The sequence below is a fragment of the Oreochromis niloticus genome, linkage group LG6 (assembly GCF_001858045.2).
Source record: "Oreochromis niloticus isolate F11D_XX linkage group LG6, O_niloticus_UMD_NMBU, whole genome shotgun sequence".
NCBI lineage: Eukaryota > Metazoa > Chordata > Actinopteri > Cichliformes > Cichlidae > Oreochromis > Oreochromis niloticus.
Window position 1 is genome coordinate 30,483,265 of NC_031971.2, and position 16,313 is coordinate 30,499,577.

The 16,313-nt window shown below is 38.7% G+C and overlaps 1 protein-coding gene and 1 long non-coding RNA gene across 2 annotated transcripts in view; one reads left to right on the forward strand and one right to left on the reverse strand.

Moving 5' to 3' along the window:
- Positions 1 to 16,313, reverse strand: part of LOC112847097 (uncharacterized) — a 58,241-nt gene that overhangs the window by 5,368 nt on the left and 36,560 nt on the right. The window lies entirely within an intron of this gene.
- Positions 1,680 to 15,145, forward strand: cxcl12b (chemokine (C-X-C motif) ligand 12b (stromal cell-derived factor 1)). Its single transcript, XM_003449999.5, has 4 exons — positions 1,680 to 1,878; positions 4,332 to 4,449; positions 9,513 to 9,596; positions 11,842 to 15,145. The coding sequence occupies exons 1-4, from the start codon at positions 1,812 to 1,814 to the stop codon at positions 11,879 to 11,881; spliced, it is 309 nt and encodes a 102-aa protein (XP_003450047.1). The 5' UTR covers positions 1,680 to 1,811; the 3' UTR covers positions 11,882 to 15,145.

The following is a 16,313-nucleotide window of genomic DNA, read 5'->3' on the forward strand; positions in this document are numbered from 1 at the left end:
ATGAATTGACAGGCAGTCTGTAGCTGTGCATGGTTTTATTACTGCTAATGGTGGTCGAAGACTGCACATGAGGGCGGGTGGGAGTTGTTGAACCATCTCCAACTCGTCTGACAGAAAAGGTGTTACGTTCTGGCATGAAGGCCAGTTTCAGTTTACCGGCTCCTGGATTCAGTGCAGGAAAGGACACAAAACATGTATAATCACATGGATGTTTGCACACACATACAGACACACGTAACGCACAGACTAACTGCATAGCATCTGCACCCCTATTACATGCTACACTCGTAGCTGATTTCCTCCAGATGAAGCTGGAAAACCTCCATCAGATCATCAAAGTTTTTCAGAAACATGTGTCCGAGCTTTATTTGCTCACTTTGTTGCAGGATTCCTGCCACTAGGGTTGTTAATGTGTTTCACCTATGAGTATGTAAGTATGTGTGTTAAAAAAGTAAGCTATTCTGAAAAAAATTATATGGATTATATTTTTACCCCAAAAGTTAAATAAATAAATGAAGAGATAAAAACTCATGTGAAGAAAGAAACTGGCACGGTTAACTTTGGTCATCAAAAAATGAAAAATGTTCAAATCTACTGAAAGCTTCTTATCTATGATATTGATCTAGTGCTTTGTATTATTGTAAGATGAAACTCATTCCAGTTACTGATGACTGTGTTGGTTTAGCATTTCCATAAACAACATGCTGATTGCGGTTCGTTCCCAGAATCGAACCAGAATCTTTGATCAACATCAGCAAATTCTGAGAAAGCGTTCAAGAAACTCCTCGGTAGATTCTGACCCACTCGTACACACTGCGGTCATAATTTATCACACAATGTATTTAGTGAATAAAACAACCAAAAGAACATTTATTTCTTGGGGATATATGTGGTAGATTTTTTGTAGTTGATGATGATAATCTACTTACAATAGAATTTCCTATCCTTGACTACATTTTAATTAAAAACAGCACAAAAAGACTCACAGTTCATCACTTAATGGATCTACATTTTTTCTTAAACCAGGTTTTTCTTTTTACTAACAACTTTACAAACATGAAGTCTACTAATAGTTTCTTCACCGAGAAAACAATGAAAGTCCCAATAAAGACATGAAGCAGACATCATGGACAGGAGCCCAGCCAGATGACAGAGAGTCAGCAAGAGGGAAAATGAGAAAGAACGACAGCCAAAGTGATGCATGGAGGAAAAAACAGGGCGGAGAGGGTGCAGCCTGAGTCCCAGCAAACAAATACACAACAGGCAGCTGACATATAAAACAATATTAGTCCAAATGCAGAAAGAGATGCTTCCAGCAAAAATCTACAGTGACTGGGGAGAAATGCTTGTACTCTGTATGCATGTGTGTGGCAGATGGCAAGTAAAGGTGAAGAGAATACACTGAAAAATGGAAGAGGGGGAAGGAAAAGTACAACAGAGAAGATTAAATAGACACAATGAAGCAATGAAAGCGAGAGAGGCTGAAAAAAATAGCCAAAATTAGTGAAGAGGCGAAGAGAATAGCCCTCAGACTTTCTCCTTGACTCGCAGCCAAACGCATTTACAATCGAGGAAGTTTCTACTGACTGGCTGCCGCTCCCTCCTTCTCCTGACCTGGCTTCCCCTCCCTCTCCTCTCACGCTGGGACCCCCCCTCCCTCTATAGAAAGTGGGACTCCGTCTCCCTGCTCACTTTCTCTCGCCCGTCTGAAGATTTAACACAGCGCAGAGCGAAGCTGGCGGCCACAGTCGTGCCCTGGATTGTAACAGAGAAAGAGAGCAAGCCCTCCTGCAGCCTGCAAGCCCACCACCATGGACGTCAAACTGATGGCACTGCTGGCTCTGTTGGCCGTGGCCACACATGTTCCGACCTCCAACGGTGAGTCCAGCAGAGGGACAGCAGTCCATCGCTTTAATTTAAACGCTTCAGGAACATTGCTGACAGCATCATTTAGACAGATTTTGGCTAATTTAAACGTTTAAGATTCTGGAGCTTGCGACATTTATATTTTTCTTATTGGCTGTTTAGAACAGCATTTTTTCTGGATTAAGTTTATGTTTGTTAGGTTATGTCAGCATTAATTTTAATTGTTTATGATTGATAAGTTGCAGTCGTGGTAAATCCCTTATTGCAAGACTGTGAAATTCCAGTTCTTCGATCACCTGCTTTCCTTCTACGTCGATAAATATCTAGACAGAAAATTGGGTAACAGATTGAAATGTTATTATAAAATGATTTATACATTAATTAAATAGCTACAGTATAACTTAAACTCTCTGGAGAGTAAATGAAGTACAAAATAAAGGCTTTTTGGTTGTTGTTGTTGTTTAGGACAGGTGCCGAATCATTGCGTTTTGCTTTGCTAGTTTTTTAAAATTATTATAATTTTGCAGTTTGTATTTGGGTTTGTGGAAACAAGCATATATTTTTATACATAATTAGAAAATTAAACTTGAATGAAAATATTTCCCCACTGCAAGTTCTTGTGTGGGACGCTAGAAGAGAATATGTAGAGAATATACTGATATTAATCAAAATCTAAAAGACGGAAAAACAGCCTTTTTAAACAAAATGTTTATAAGAATTTGTTTCAATTTTGGGCAAATATCTTATATCGGAGGTGGACTGCTGCCACCGCATTGACCCCACATTTACCTCCCACATTTAACCTTGGTAGGGAACAAGACGGGGTGTTGAGTTCCCTAGCAGGATTTATCCTAAGCGTATCGTTTCTGCTCCACTAAGAGCTCAGATTGAATATTCAAGAGTTAGACCTAGACATGTGTATTTGCCTTTGCTCACTTCATCCTTATAATTAGTTTCTAATTAGGGATAAATCAGTGGTGGACACATGCTTCTGGCCCCAGTGCTGCATGCTGCATAATGATCCCTTAGTTTGCATGAGAAAAGACCCTGAATGGGTGCGAATCATTAGAGCGATATTACTGAGGATTTAGGCATTTGGGACAGGACATTTGCTGTTTCTTTATGAAAAAAAGAATACACTGAACCTTTTAAAAAAAGAGCTTTATTATTGATGCACCTGATTTTAAGATTTCAATTACATTTAATTATATGTTAATTGTAGGTTTGAGTAATTTGGACATTTTTTTGTACAGGCAGGGCATGGCTGATGTAAAGAATCAGCTCTGTGAAATTTTGTAATTTCTTAAAGCACACTTTGATGCATTTTATTTCCATTCAAAGCCCTCTATAATGATGCAATTAAAGGCTATTCGGCTGGTTTCTTTTTAACTTTTATTGCCAGCCAGGTTTTCCTTCATCCTTTCCCTCATTTTTAACAACCCTCATCTTTTCTTTCATTTGAAAACTTTTAGGGAAGTATTTAGTCTTATTACTGTGCATGTGTAGTCCTCGGGGGCACCGACAAGCCTCCATGGACTCACATTGTAATCATTTTAAGAATGTACCTCATAGAGGCCGTCTGAGCTGCAGAGTGCTTTCATAAAAGAGGTGAATATTGGAAATTGAATGTTGAGGACCCTTCTCCTTTAGAGTGGCTTGGCTGAATGCTCCAGGAGTGAAAAGCTAAAATTCTGCATGCGTGTGTGTGTGAGAGTGTGAGCGAGCGGGTGGTCAGAAAGGGCTAATCTCTTTTTAATGAGGATGTTGTTCACAGACATAGCAGGTAAACTTATACATTCTCATGCTTTGTTAAGATTTGTTACAGTAGATTAAACATGCCTTTAATTTGTCCAACGAGGTGAAAGGTACGTTTAATCGCAACCCAAATGAATCAGAACCTGCTGTGCTTGGATTTGATTTAAGTTGATGTAGGTATTTAAATCCTCACTTGAACCAAAATGACCCTTTCTTTTGTTAACGGGCAATGAAATGAAATATCAGATACTGCTGCTCATTTCATCCACTGTGATCTGAATAAGTTTTCTTTGGCAAGTTAACAGAATCATTTATCTTGAAGTCCAACGTCTGCCACACACTGCCCTGCAGAGCTCCACATGAGTGATGCTGAATGTGTCTCTGTGTTGGCTGATTTCTCCTTTGTTCACAAAAAGCTTGTTAGGCTTTTCTTGCTCTTACATATTGAAATAAGGCAGGTGCAGCTTTGTCTCTGGATTTGTCTTTGGATCCCAAAGCAAATTTTTGTCCCGTCTTTCAGTTTTCAAATTCCTCTTCCTAACTCCTTCCTAAATATATAGTTGTGTGAATGCCAGAGCTTAAGAGTGCAATGTTGCAGAATAGGAACAGTCAGTACTTGTTAAGCTTTTTAACAGCCAGGTCTCTTGAGATTTTGTTGCATTTTCTAAGCTTCGTGCTAATTTGTAATCTTCCTTGTCCACTGTTTGTAGCAAAGCCCATCAGTCTGGTTGAGCGCTGCTGGTGTCGATCCACTCTCAACACGGTTCCCCAGCGCTCCATCAAAGAGCTCAAGTTTCTCCACACGCCCAACTGCCCCTTCCAAGTCATGTAAGTAGATGAGTCTCATGTTGCAGGGGGTGATTAACTTCAAGAAATGTGTTTCCTGGTGTAATTATCTGATGACTGTTTGAATGAGTCTGTCACTCCTGTGGACTGTTTAAGTGGATTCTTTTAGATTTCAGTGTGTCAAGGTTCATTTTTTAGGCTGTAAAAAATCAGGATAATGTAAAGTAACCATTTTGTGATAGATTAGATCGTACGTGATATCTGTGCTGTGCTTTTGCAAGTGAACCTGTTCTCCTCAAACTCCCAGACACAGTCACAGTCACAATAACCAGATGTGGGAAAACAAAAAAACAATATAGGAACACAATAAAGAATTTAAAATGACACTGGCATGCATTACCTTCTCTGTTTAATGAACTATACAAATAATATATATACATATTAGTGTAATACCAGTAAGAACAGCGCACACATATCATTCAAGACCAGTTCATAACAGTGAGTACAAACTACAAAAGGGCTGTGTTTGAAGTGTAAGCTATTTTTGGGGGTCTATCTAAGTCTATCTATAGTCCTCTTTAACAAGAGGAAACAGAAATAAATGTAATACACTGCTGATGTGTGAGGTATGTGTGAGATATGGTGTTAATATCCTTCTAGGCTTTCCTGAGTGAGCGGGCTGACTTTAAAACAACACAATCCACTCAGAGAGAGGAAAGCGCTAACGGTCAGAGCTCGAGGGGGCCATTTATGTTTAGCAAAGGAAGCAATAATTAAGGGTCAAAGTGATTACCTTTGTATTTCTGCTGACCCCTTGTGTCCCTCATCTACTTTTTCTTTTTTCATTTCCCGTCTGAATCTGGTCAGCAACGTTGAGAATAATTTCTCTGGTCTGGAACACATTAACAAAAAAGAACCTTCCTTAATTTGTTAGCTATGGAAAATCTGGACGGCAGAAGCCTCAAGGCCAAAAGGCTAAAGGACTGGAGGCTTCTTCCACAAAGAAAGGAGGGGGCTGGTGATGGTTGGAAGGGGTAACCGAATGGCAAAAGGTCAGGAAGGACAACCAGTCCTGTGGCTAGGCTACAAACTCCCTCTAACCTCCCTCCAGAAAACTGCCAGAGGAGTCAAGAAGTCATTCAGACAAGGAGCCCGCAGAGCGGCGCTCCGATATCTCTATTGAGGAGCATGAAAGAAAGTCGGTAACATAACACCCTCTTTCACCCCGCAAAAAACTCCTCCCCCCTTCTCCCACTGTGTGCCCTCATCCCTTCACCCTAGCTTGACAACAACCCCTCCAAACCAGGCCGCCACGCTGTTGGTATTAACTTGCTGTGAAGTAATTACTACCTGCTGCTTGTGGAACTCCGGCCCCCAAATTCCAGCCAAGTCAATTAGGGTTTAGGTTCTCAGTTGGTCATCCAGACAGGCAGACAGATAAACAGGATGAAGTGAGAAACATCAAAATAACAGACAGCTTCCGAGCTGATGAGCTGGCAACCCCTAATAAAACAAAAAGTGTGTGTGTGTGTGTGTGTGTGTGTGTGTGTGTGTGTGTGTTTGTGTGTAGGGAGGGAGGGCGACCCCATGAGAAAAAGCAAACACAGATCCAGTTACGGAGCTGTTTGGCCTCCTGACGTTTGAAGGATTCGGGATCAGGCTGGTGCTCCCGAACTGCTCTTTTAAGTTTGAGGGGCCATTTGCTCATCTGCCTCTAAATGCAGTGAGGAATAAGGGAGGTGGTATATCAGAGGGGCAAGCAAGAGAGGGGGGCACAAACTGAATATGAAAGCAGTGTTTAATTTACAGAGATGTGTGACATGAGATGGAGGGTGGAGAACGGGGAGCAGCGAGGCGCTACACCTCTGAGCTGTTAACTCTCATGCACGACCTTTTGCCACAGAGGTGTGATATCCACATGTTTGGAGCAGGGTAAGACCCTGTTGCGTGCCCCCTGCGATCACCCCATTGGGTCTGAAACTCACCCAGAGTCAGTGACTGACAACAGAACAAATCCTCTCCTAAATGTCTGGCTTAGCTCTCTATTAACAGACCAGACATCAGCACACACTCTGTGACCACCCTGCAGCATCCCTGAATCCTGAGGGGGAAATAATCTGGGAAGAAAAATTCAATAATTCAAGAAGAAAAATGTCTGTTTTTCTGAGTATTACAATTGTATATTTTACTTAACATAAAGTGTTAAGCAACATTTCACGTTCTGTAGGGCTAATTTTGATAGACTTCTAGTTCATTTAAATCTGAAGTCATTTAACAAATGTGTTTAAAAAACCTCCACAAAAAAGACGCGTTAACATGTGCACCCAGAAAAGTACCTGGAATAAAAATTTAAAGCAACGTTTTTGTTTTTTAAGTTACACATATTGACATCTGCCTTCCCAAAAAAGACTAATATTTAAAAACTCTGTCTTCAAGAGGAGCATAATCAGTGAATTACAGACAAAAAACAGAAACACAAATCAAATAAATAACCAAACCCCAGACTTAAACAGTAGTGGGATTATATATATATATATATATATCTATATATATATAGATATAGATATTGAAAAATATAGACTTATACCATAAGTTTCACCCTATACCACCAAAAAGAATTTAAGAATGGTAGCGAAAGTGACTGATTACTTAAACAAGCCTCTGATGTTGCACCTTTTTAAAGTTTTACATGAAACCAGCCCAATCAAAAGGCCTTCCCACGTATAAAGTTTGTGTCAGACTGTGTGTGAAGATGTTTAGTGTGCAGTGCAGAGACAGCTTTACAAGTCATACAGGGCGGTGTGATTGGCGATACCAGCCTCCCCCCTTCAGCCGTCCTTGAGCAGAAACAGCGAGCTGTGATTTTTCACCGCCGAGCAGACGGTGACAGCCTGTTATGTGTAGTAATCCTCCAGCTTTGAGCTTGGATGTGTTTTTAGATGTGCAGAGATTTTTAGAGCTTATCTGAGGTGTATCTGAGCTCAACCCCCGTAGACCTTTTAATCCTGGCATGTTTTGCTCATTTCACTTCTGATTTATTTAACAGCCGATAAACCATAAACAGTGAGGGGCTATTTTTGTTCCCATTATGGTTAAAAAAGTGCTGGTTAGCTTTTAAAAATGCTTTAAGAGTTTTGTAGCTTTAGTAAAAAACTTAGATTTACTGATTTATTTCCAAGAGACAAACTAAAGGTATATACATTGCTATTAATCTATATTAGCCATAAATCAGTAATATTAGGTAGCACAGCCAAGGAGCACCTATTTAAATGCTATAAACAAGGATGTTAGGTTGTGCTTCCCACTGAATAATAACGCTTGATTTGTTGTCATTGCGCAAGGACTGTACCCTGAACACAAGAGAATCAGAAAAGGAGGCTGGATGAGCTTCTTGAGGAATCCATTAAAATGCCGGTCACACTTTGTTGAGGTTACTGAGAGGTCTTGTTACAGTTTGGTTAACCGCACAGCCGAAGAAAAAGATAAAGCCTCTGTACTGTACAACACTGCAGGATGTCGAGCTACACAAGAGGGCCAAATTTGAAACTGCAACCCTTACATGTCCTTGAAAGTGATTTATTGCCTCTGAGTTTGCTTTGGGCTTAAACACTTTGATTCCTCGTTATCTCTGTTACTCCTCTTTTATGTGGAAACCAGGATAAGTGTGGAAAAAAATGTACTGCAGAAGCAAATGTAAACATGCGGGAGAATGTGGCAATACAAAGCCATCGCACTCGTCTGCACCCCACTTTGAAAAACCAAAGTTGGGACAAGACAGTTTTGGGGGAGTTTTTTTTGTTGTTTTTATTTTTAAAAACTTGCTTGTATTCTGGTAATATATAGTTTTTTTTACTAGTAGAGTTAATGCCAAATTAGTGTTGTTTTTAAGCTGTTCCTTAGCTTAAATAGTTTCTATGGCTCTCCTTTTTTGCATTTTTCACCTCCTTGGGCAGCTAGCTACCAGCATGTGCACAGGTAGACACATTAAGGGGTGTTTGGTTCCTCTCTCAGGAAATTTTGAGTATCAGAAACTTTATTTCCTGGATTCTGGTGAATTTTGTGGAACTAATTTGTACCTATTGTTGCATCAGTTTCTGGTGGAGGTGTTTCTGGTACCAGGTAATTTTTCAACATATAATGGAACAAAATGCAACAAGACTCAGATGCATTCTGTACTGCTTTCAAATAATGTAACTTTTATCATTGAATATTATCCTCCCTGATATTACACATCTATCCTCTGTCTTTAATCTGATTAAAGGTGGCCCAAGTGATAAATTCCTTTGTTTTAACTTATAAACCCCTGTTTATAATAGCTCACACAGATATCCTTCCCCCCATGTTCCAAACCTTGTGCACATTCAAACAATGTCTGTGATGCTTTTAAGGAATCAGCAGTGTTATTTAGTTTGTCTGAAAACAAGAAGGTCACGCAACATTTCCTTAAGATTAGAATCAGATTTGGCTTTATTGGCCAGCTACGTGTACACATACAAAGAACTGGGCTCCGTTTTTTCTTGGCTCTCAGTTTAAACAGAATAGACAAACAGACAGTACATACAACAGCAACATGACACAGACAATAACACCATGTTGGTGGTACAATGGTGCAGAGTGCAACGCTGCTGGAATAAATTACAGAATAAATAAAGGATGGAGAACTGGTTATTAAATGTACAGTATAAACACGGGAACTTGACAGTATATAGTATTTAGATATGTACAGCAAAGTGTATACAGAGCGGGCTTCATGTAGTTAGCAAACTAGCAGCAACAGTCTTAGTTATCAACATACCAGGAGACACTGTGTTGCTGCTGAATTAGTTCAGCACTGTTGCCTCACTGAGTAAAATTACAGTGTTTCTAAGTAATTCCTGTGCTTCCTTCCTTCATGTTTTCATTGGTGGAGATTTCCCCACATCCTACCTCAAATCTACACCTTGAGCTTCTGGGTGAACAAATCTGCTCCCCATTTTTCCAACTAGCGCAGTCAGAAAACGAGGCTTAAAGTCAGCCAGTCAAAACAGCTTTGTTTTCAAGGTTGCTTCATTTTGGCAGAATGTGTCGCGTAACCAAATCAATTCATGCTTTTTTTTCTTCCACAGTGCAAAGCTGAAGAGCAACAGGGAAGTTTGCATCAACCCTGAGACCAAATGGCTGCAGCAGTACTTAAAGAATGCCATTAACAAGTAAGAAACCCCCTCTATCTATCTACGAATGGCATGAGCATCACTGACGAAGACAGAAATGAAATATGGTTCCCTTCTCCTCTAAGTTTAGAGCTTGCAAATAAACCAATGTTCAAAAAAAAAAGCCATTTCTCAGTTTCCTACTGACAATTAGTCTCTGAAATTGGTGACATGGTTGATGTAAGCCAGTGAGTTATTATCTGTGAAATAATGAGCATCAAGTAAGACCAGAGATAAATCTACCACTGGTATGTCTGCTTCCTATTTTCTCATAAGCACATCTGAGATAGTCAGCCAAATCAGAGCACTTACGTTAACTTTAAAACTTTACACATAATTATCATCACAAATTGCATATCTGTAAAAGAACGCTTCTGGTTGGGGACCAGCACAACGGGAGTAAAAACTATTGATGAAAACTGCAGTAGCTGTTTCACTTTTTAATGGGTTATGCAGTAAATATGTGCCTTTCACATAAAAGGAAAAAACTGCTCCCAACATGTCTGGTGGTGATTATCGTCAGGCTGCATGCCTGCTTCTTTAAACAGTATAAACACTTAAAGTGCACAATGTGAAAACAAACAATAAAGGAATATCTGAGGAGTTACAAGACATTGTTTATTATTGTAGCGAAGGACTTCTGTGAATGCAGATTTTTTTTAAATGTAGTCTTATTATAGGCATTGTCGTAGTTCACTGAAGCTGGCATGTGGCGCAGCAGCAAATAATCTGTCATACCCAAATATCAGCCTTTCATATTTAGACTAGTGTCGCTCATGGGATTCTGCATGTTAACCTCTTAACACGTACCAGATCTTCTCTTAGACTTGGTGTTAATGCTAGGGATATCTTTATTTTTAGTAACCTTTAAAAACTAAATGCCTCTTTAACATGTAGCTAAATGCATCCTAATGCAGCTGGTGGAAGTACGAGGGGTTAAGAGTTGAATATGCGTCACACATCATAACTGTCAAGTGAAACTTTCCACTTGTTGGCTCAAAAACCATGATATTATAGCTTTTTTCCACCAGGCATTTTAAGCTGACAATTGAGGTTTTACATCCACCACTGTTGTGGGTTCTGTTTTACTTTTATAGCCATTTTTACACTATATTCAGGAATTTAAAGCACATCAGTAGCCAAGTATATTTCTTAATCAGAAGAACAGCATTCAGCTCTACTTACATAATTAAAACCACATATTTCTAATGATCAATTAGTCTTTTAACATGACAAATTTTGCATTGGGGAGCAAAACGTGCCATTAGATCACCCTGTTTGATGCTAAAAATGAGCCTCTGAACTCCAATCTAGGCATTTCATTAAACAAAAAAACATAAATGATTTATGAATGATTCACTTAAAGATTAACCGGTCAATCTGGTAAAGCCAAAAGTTTTGTAAATGGTCTCCCATTGTTCCAACTTTACCTTTAGCCAATGCAAACTGCCTCGGGATTTGCAAGTGATGCTTCCCAGACACCATAATTCAAGCATGGCAAACACAAGCTTATAAAATCATCAGAGAAGCGAAAGATTTATGATTATAGTTAGGCATATATAATACTGCACCAGAAGGTTTTACAAACTTCCTGATCTGTCTTCTCTCATCAGACATAATTACATTTCCTTCATATGCACTTTTATATGAAAATGACCAGAAGTGCACACGAGACTTGGCATGAGAGTCGTGTTAAGTGTTATTTTATTCTAGAGGTTCTCAAAATAGGCAATAATGAATGGAAAAATCCTTTTTTATACTGATGTGTTCTTACAAACACCAGAAACAGCCAAAAGATGTAAGCTGAAAGAACATAAAGTGAGTTAGATATAAGATATTCTGTGCTTATGAGAATGTGCCTTGTAAGAGCGCATTTGTTCATATATCCCCCTAAAATGAAACCAAAAATTGATCTCCTTTTAAGAGCCTATATTAACCAAATTGAAGATAATGTGTTTAGTTACAAAACTTACATTCATATATGATGCTCTCTGAAAAAGGTCAAAAACAACTTGCTCATCCTTTATACCAGTGATGCCCAGCTCATTCCAAGAGAAGATGAATTTCAAATGACTAAAGTCACATAAAACTGGATAACATGTTTTTAACCTGTGGCTCAACAATAACCCATTATTTGTTCTCATGAATTTTTAAATGTAAATATGTAAATATAACTGTGCCAGCTAAAATGAAGTTGTTTTCAGTTACATAAACTCATCTTAATACCTTCTGAATCTTTCTCCAGGGTGAAGAAATCTAGAAGACGCGCTAACAAGATCAACTAAAAGACAAGGGGAGTCCTGTATGTCATCCAGCCTGGTATTCCCAGGTTGAACCTCTGTACCTCCCTGTCACTGCTATGGATGTATGCACACACGCTGTATGTACCGGTCCAACTCTCTGGACAGCTTGCAGAAGCTGCACTCCATCCCCAGCACCATCCACCGATCCCTCGGGACGTCCAGTTGTTTCCCATTCACCTTATCCGGCAACAAATCTTAGCACCAAGTGCAATCTCACCTTGGAATGACGGACACATGTTGATGTCAAAAATATGTGCTGAGTATTGAGTGAATGGCATGGGAGAGTGTGTGTGTGTGTTTGAATGTTGCATACATGAACTCTGATTGTGTGCCTGTATATAATATTTTCTTGCTTCACACAGCTATAGAGGAACAATTCTACCTTTCTGTCTCGTGCAAGGCTTTGTGAGTAATGCCACCATCATTTCAAGTCAGATTCATTTTTAATAAAAGCTGCCGACTGAGGAAAAACATTCAGATCAGCTTCATTGGAAGAATTGCGGTTGGGACTTTGTTGCCAGTTCCTGCCCTTTTATGTCAAAAAATGTGGTTTGGAAAAATGAAGAAGTGTCAAATTTGAAAACATCAAAAGTAATGTTTCCACATCAAATTGATATCTGCTCAGAATGATATGATTTATTATTCTAGTTTTAATATATTCATTACTCAAAGAAGGATTTTGGATGCAGGCTTTCCACACATAAATGCAGAAGGCCTGTTGTGATTTGAAGCGAAAGTGGCATTACTCTGAGAGTGAAGCCTCATGGGATAGATTCAGGGGCTGGCAACTGGGGGAAACCATCCACAAGCTTTAGTTAACTGTAACACGCAGAGCTCGCTAGCACAGGTCTAGTTGTTTTTGAGCTTGATGCAGGAATAAAGAGGAAGCTCACACAAACTACTAAAAAGCACGCACTGATCCTATGGTGCTATATGTTCAGTTTAAGGAGTCAGAGTCATTGACATAACTGTTTTTAGTGATGATTTTATGCAAGATGGGATGTCGAGAACCTCAGTGTCTTAAATAAAACGCGATATGTTTTGAAATAAAGGCTCAAAGGTCTGTTGTTGGAAGTGAAAAATGAAACGGAAAGCCTATTCTAAGCTGACGTTAAGGCCGCACTGTACTGATAAAGACTGTAAAGAAATGAAACACTAATCAGTGCATCCCGAAAAGTTGGTCCTATTCATCTGGATGTCTGAAGAAGTCACTTGGATGAGTGATGAAATGTTTCTCCCACTGAAAACTCTACATCCACATGAACAGAACCAACTTTTGGGGATTTCCTTACCAGGATGACTGAGCATGGATGAAAACACTAATCAATGCAGCTTTTTGTTTTTTAGCCAATTGAACTTATTGGTTAAGAGAGACCAAATATTTATGCACCACCAAGAAGCAGATGAATTCTATTTCATGGATTTTTAGGTAAAATAGGTAGGACGTCATTACAATTTACACTTTGTCAAAAGGACCAACAGAAGAAGTTAGATGCAGTGTTTTCATACCAACACCTGTCCTTAGTAGGAATGAAAAGCTACTAAATTGTCCAAATAGCTGAAAGATGAATGCCTCAAAAGGAATGCTCACGGTGGCAAAAGAACATTTTTAATGATCAGTTATTTTATATATATGTGAACCACTTTATGATCAAGTGTTTTTTTTTTTTAAATGTAATTGTTTTATTTTTATATTGAAGATAATCTTACAAAATGTTTTTTTTAATGAAATGTACAGCAGGCAGAAGCTACTAAATGAAGGCCGTTCATTAAAGTGCTAGAAACAGTATCTGACTTCATTTTTGAGGATTCATTCAATATTTCACATATATGTAAAAGTCTGTAAGTATGTTATGCACAGTATGCGATACATATATTAATATTGCTTGCATTTTCTTTAGAATATAGAAATGCTGAGCAACTTAAATGTTGCCGTCTTGAGTTTATTGATATTGTTTGCTTATCAGCTGCAGAGCGCGTGAGCTGAATAAAACCCAATCCAGCCTGCAGTGATTGAAAACAAAAGCCACAAGTCAGGAAACTATTCAGCTCAGCCCACCATTTGTCCCCATCAGCCTCATGATTTGAGTTTTTTATAGTTTTACTTAAGTTGATATATGATGTGTCAAAAGAACCGCTGAGCCAAAACAGAATAAAGACTAAGAGTTTAGATCAGCCAGCATGTGCTTTCAATCTGGACACTCCCAGCACCCCACAGGCTTTCTTTTCAGGTTCACTTGACTGCTCCCATGCCGCAAAATTGCTTTGTTTTGTTTTGGGTTTCTTTTTTTCCCCCCCATAAATTGCTATGGAAGTCCAAGTGCTTGTGGTCATTGTTATCGTCTATCGTCTTGTGTTTTTTATGGTCTATTTACTGACTGACAGGTTACTGGTGGTAATCTTATCAATTTGGAGCTAATGGTGCAACAATCCTGTAAGTGTAATTCAGTTCTCATTACTCTAATGGCCAAGAATCTTATATAATTATACGAATTTGCGTAAACACCATTGCTCAATAAAAGTGTGCTGTTTTCCAAACACACTGATATGAAAAGATAAAGGTTAGTGTGTTAAACCACAACCCAGTTCATAATTAGTAGATTAAATATTTCACCTATCTTTAAAAAAAAGTCCAGATTTTTCATTTATAATGTGATTATTATCTAAATAGCAGGACTAACTTTGTTAAACTAATAAGAAATATGTTAAACAAACCTTCAACAGCACATGTTCTACGTCACTCCCGATTTACCTTATTAAGATTCATGTAATGTAATAAGTATTTAGTTGTATTAAATAGACTTTAAGTGCTGTTAAATTAGTCCCGTGGCCCCTGTGGAAACTTGACACCTGTGCAGTGTCAGAGCCGCTCTCGCTAACCCATCAACGGAGCATAATTTGTGGGATCAAATATATATCAGGCAAAGCTGTGTTCCAACACCGTCATCACTGTGCAATTATATTTTTCAAAGAAGGTTTTTGTTTTTTTGTATTTAGACCAGATATATATTCAGGGTCGCATTTACTTGCCATTAGTGTGTTACTAAAATAACTGAAGTGTGTTTTACTAAGGTCCCCAAGACAATGTGAAATGACTTCATTTCTTTTGAGGCAGCTTCTGACACATGTTCTTCTATACATAAGATGTATTAGAGTATTACTCTGTATTTTCACTGATTGTAAACCAAGAGGCAGTATTTTAGCTTTTATATCAACCCTTTTTTCAATAAACCTATATCAAATAAAGTGCAGTTATACGTGTATTTCTCATCAACAGTGATTCTTTGTGTTTATTGTTCATTTAAAGCTGCATTATGTGATTTCTGAACAATAGTGAGGTGGAGCTGGAGCCACGTCAGAGCTGAGATTGTGTCCCCACAGATAAAGCTTAGCATTCACTCGTCTTTTTGGCTGTTTCACCTCTTTTAAGCAGCCTGTTCAATGCGGGACTGATGCGCTGCTCTTCTGCCTCACCCAACAATCCACCTCTGTTAAAAGTACTGAGATGGATTGCGGGGCATTGTTGCAGCTTTAAGCCTGCAGAGCTGAACTGATGTCTGTATGAAAGGGACAGCTGGTGTGACGGGAGTCGCCACACTAGTCACCAGCAAGACCTCTGATGGATCTGAAAACAATTCAGCCAGAACCAGCACTGGGATGATTTTGTCTGGTGCAAAATGAACGAGCAGTGAAGTGAAATATGAAAGTTATTTCAACAAAAAATAGTATTACATGGTTGTTTCAGGCTGGAGGTTTACAAAAGAACAAAGAGCTTGGAGTTGTAGAGTAAATAAGAAATGAATGTCACTTCAAGACAGTTAGGGTTTAAAAATTGAATGATGATTAGAAACTCGAGTGTAAAATTGGAAAACACAATGATGTGAAAAAAACGAAATTTTAACCAAAAAGATGAAATGTTTGCAATTACGTTATGCATGATGATTATCCATGAGTGCTACTGAAAAGTTAAAAAAAATGTTTGTTTGTTTATTTAACCTCTGAACACATGACTAATTTTGTAGATGTTGCCTATGAACTATGCAGCATTTCTGTTTGTCTGTTTTAAATAGACAATATAAGCAATCATAGCAACATAAAAAATTATGAAAACTGTGCAAAAACCCCAACAATAGTGTGACATTATTGCAGTGCAAACAAATACAGTCTGAGGTTAGTCCTGTAAAATCTCATTTTAATCTAATGGTGTCAATTTCCAGCAGGCAGGAGATAAAGAAGTTGTTGGGTAAATTTTTAATTTTGCTGACTGGTTGAATGTGTGCATTAGATACATTAACTTAATCGGTAGAAGGTCAGAACCAATTATGCTCCACTTTTCTCTTATGCCTGATTTAGACTTCTGCAGGGAGCCTTTGAAGAGTCTGTGACATAACCCAGATAAGTAGCCAACGTCATT

What these genes read in the sequence shown, in the direction of transcription:
- cxcl12b (XM_003449999.5), top strand. Translation starts at nt 1,812, where the DNA reads ATGGACGTCAAACTGATGGCACTGCTGGCTCTGTTGGCCGTGGCCACA. An exon ending in AACTGCCCCTTCCAAGTCAT is followed by an intron (nt 4,450 to 9,512) that starts GTAAGTAGATGA and finishes TTTCTTCCACAG; the next exon opens with TGCAAAGCTGAAGAGCAACA. An exon ending in TTAAAGAATGCCATTAACAA is followed by an intron (nt 9,597 to 11,841) that starts GTAAGAAACCCC and finishes ATCTTTCTCCAG; the next exon opens with GGTGAAGAAATCTAGAAGAC.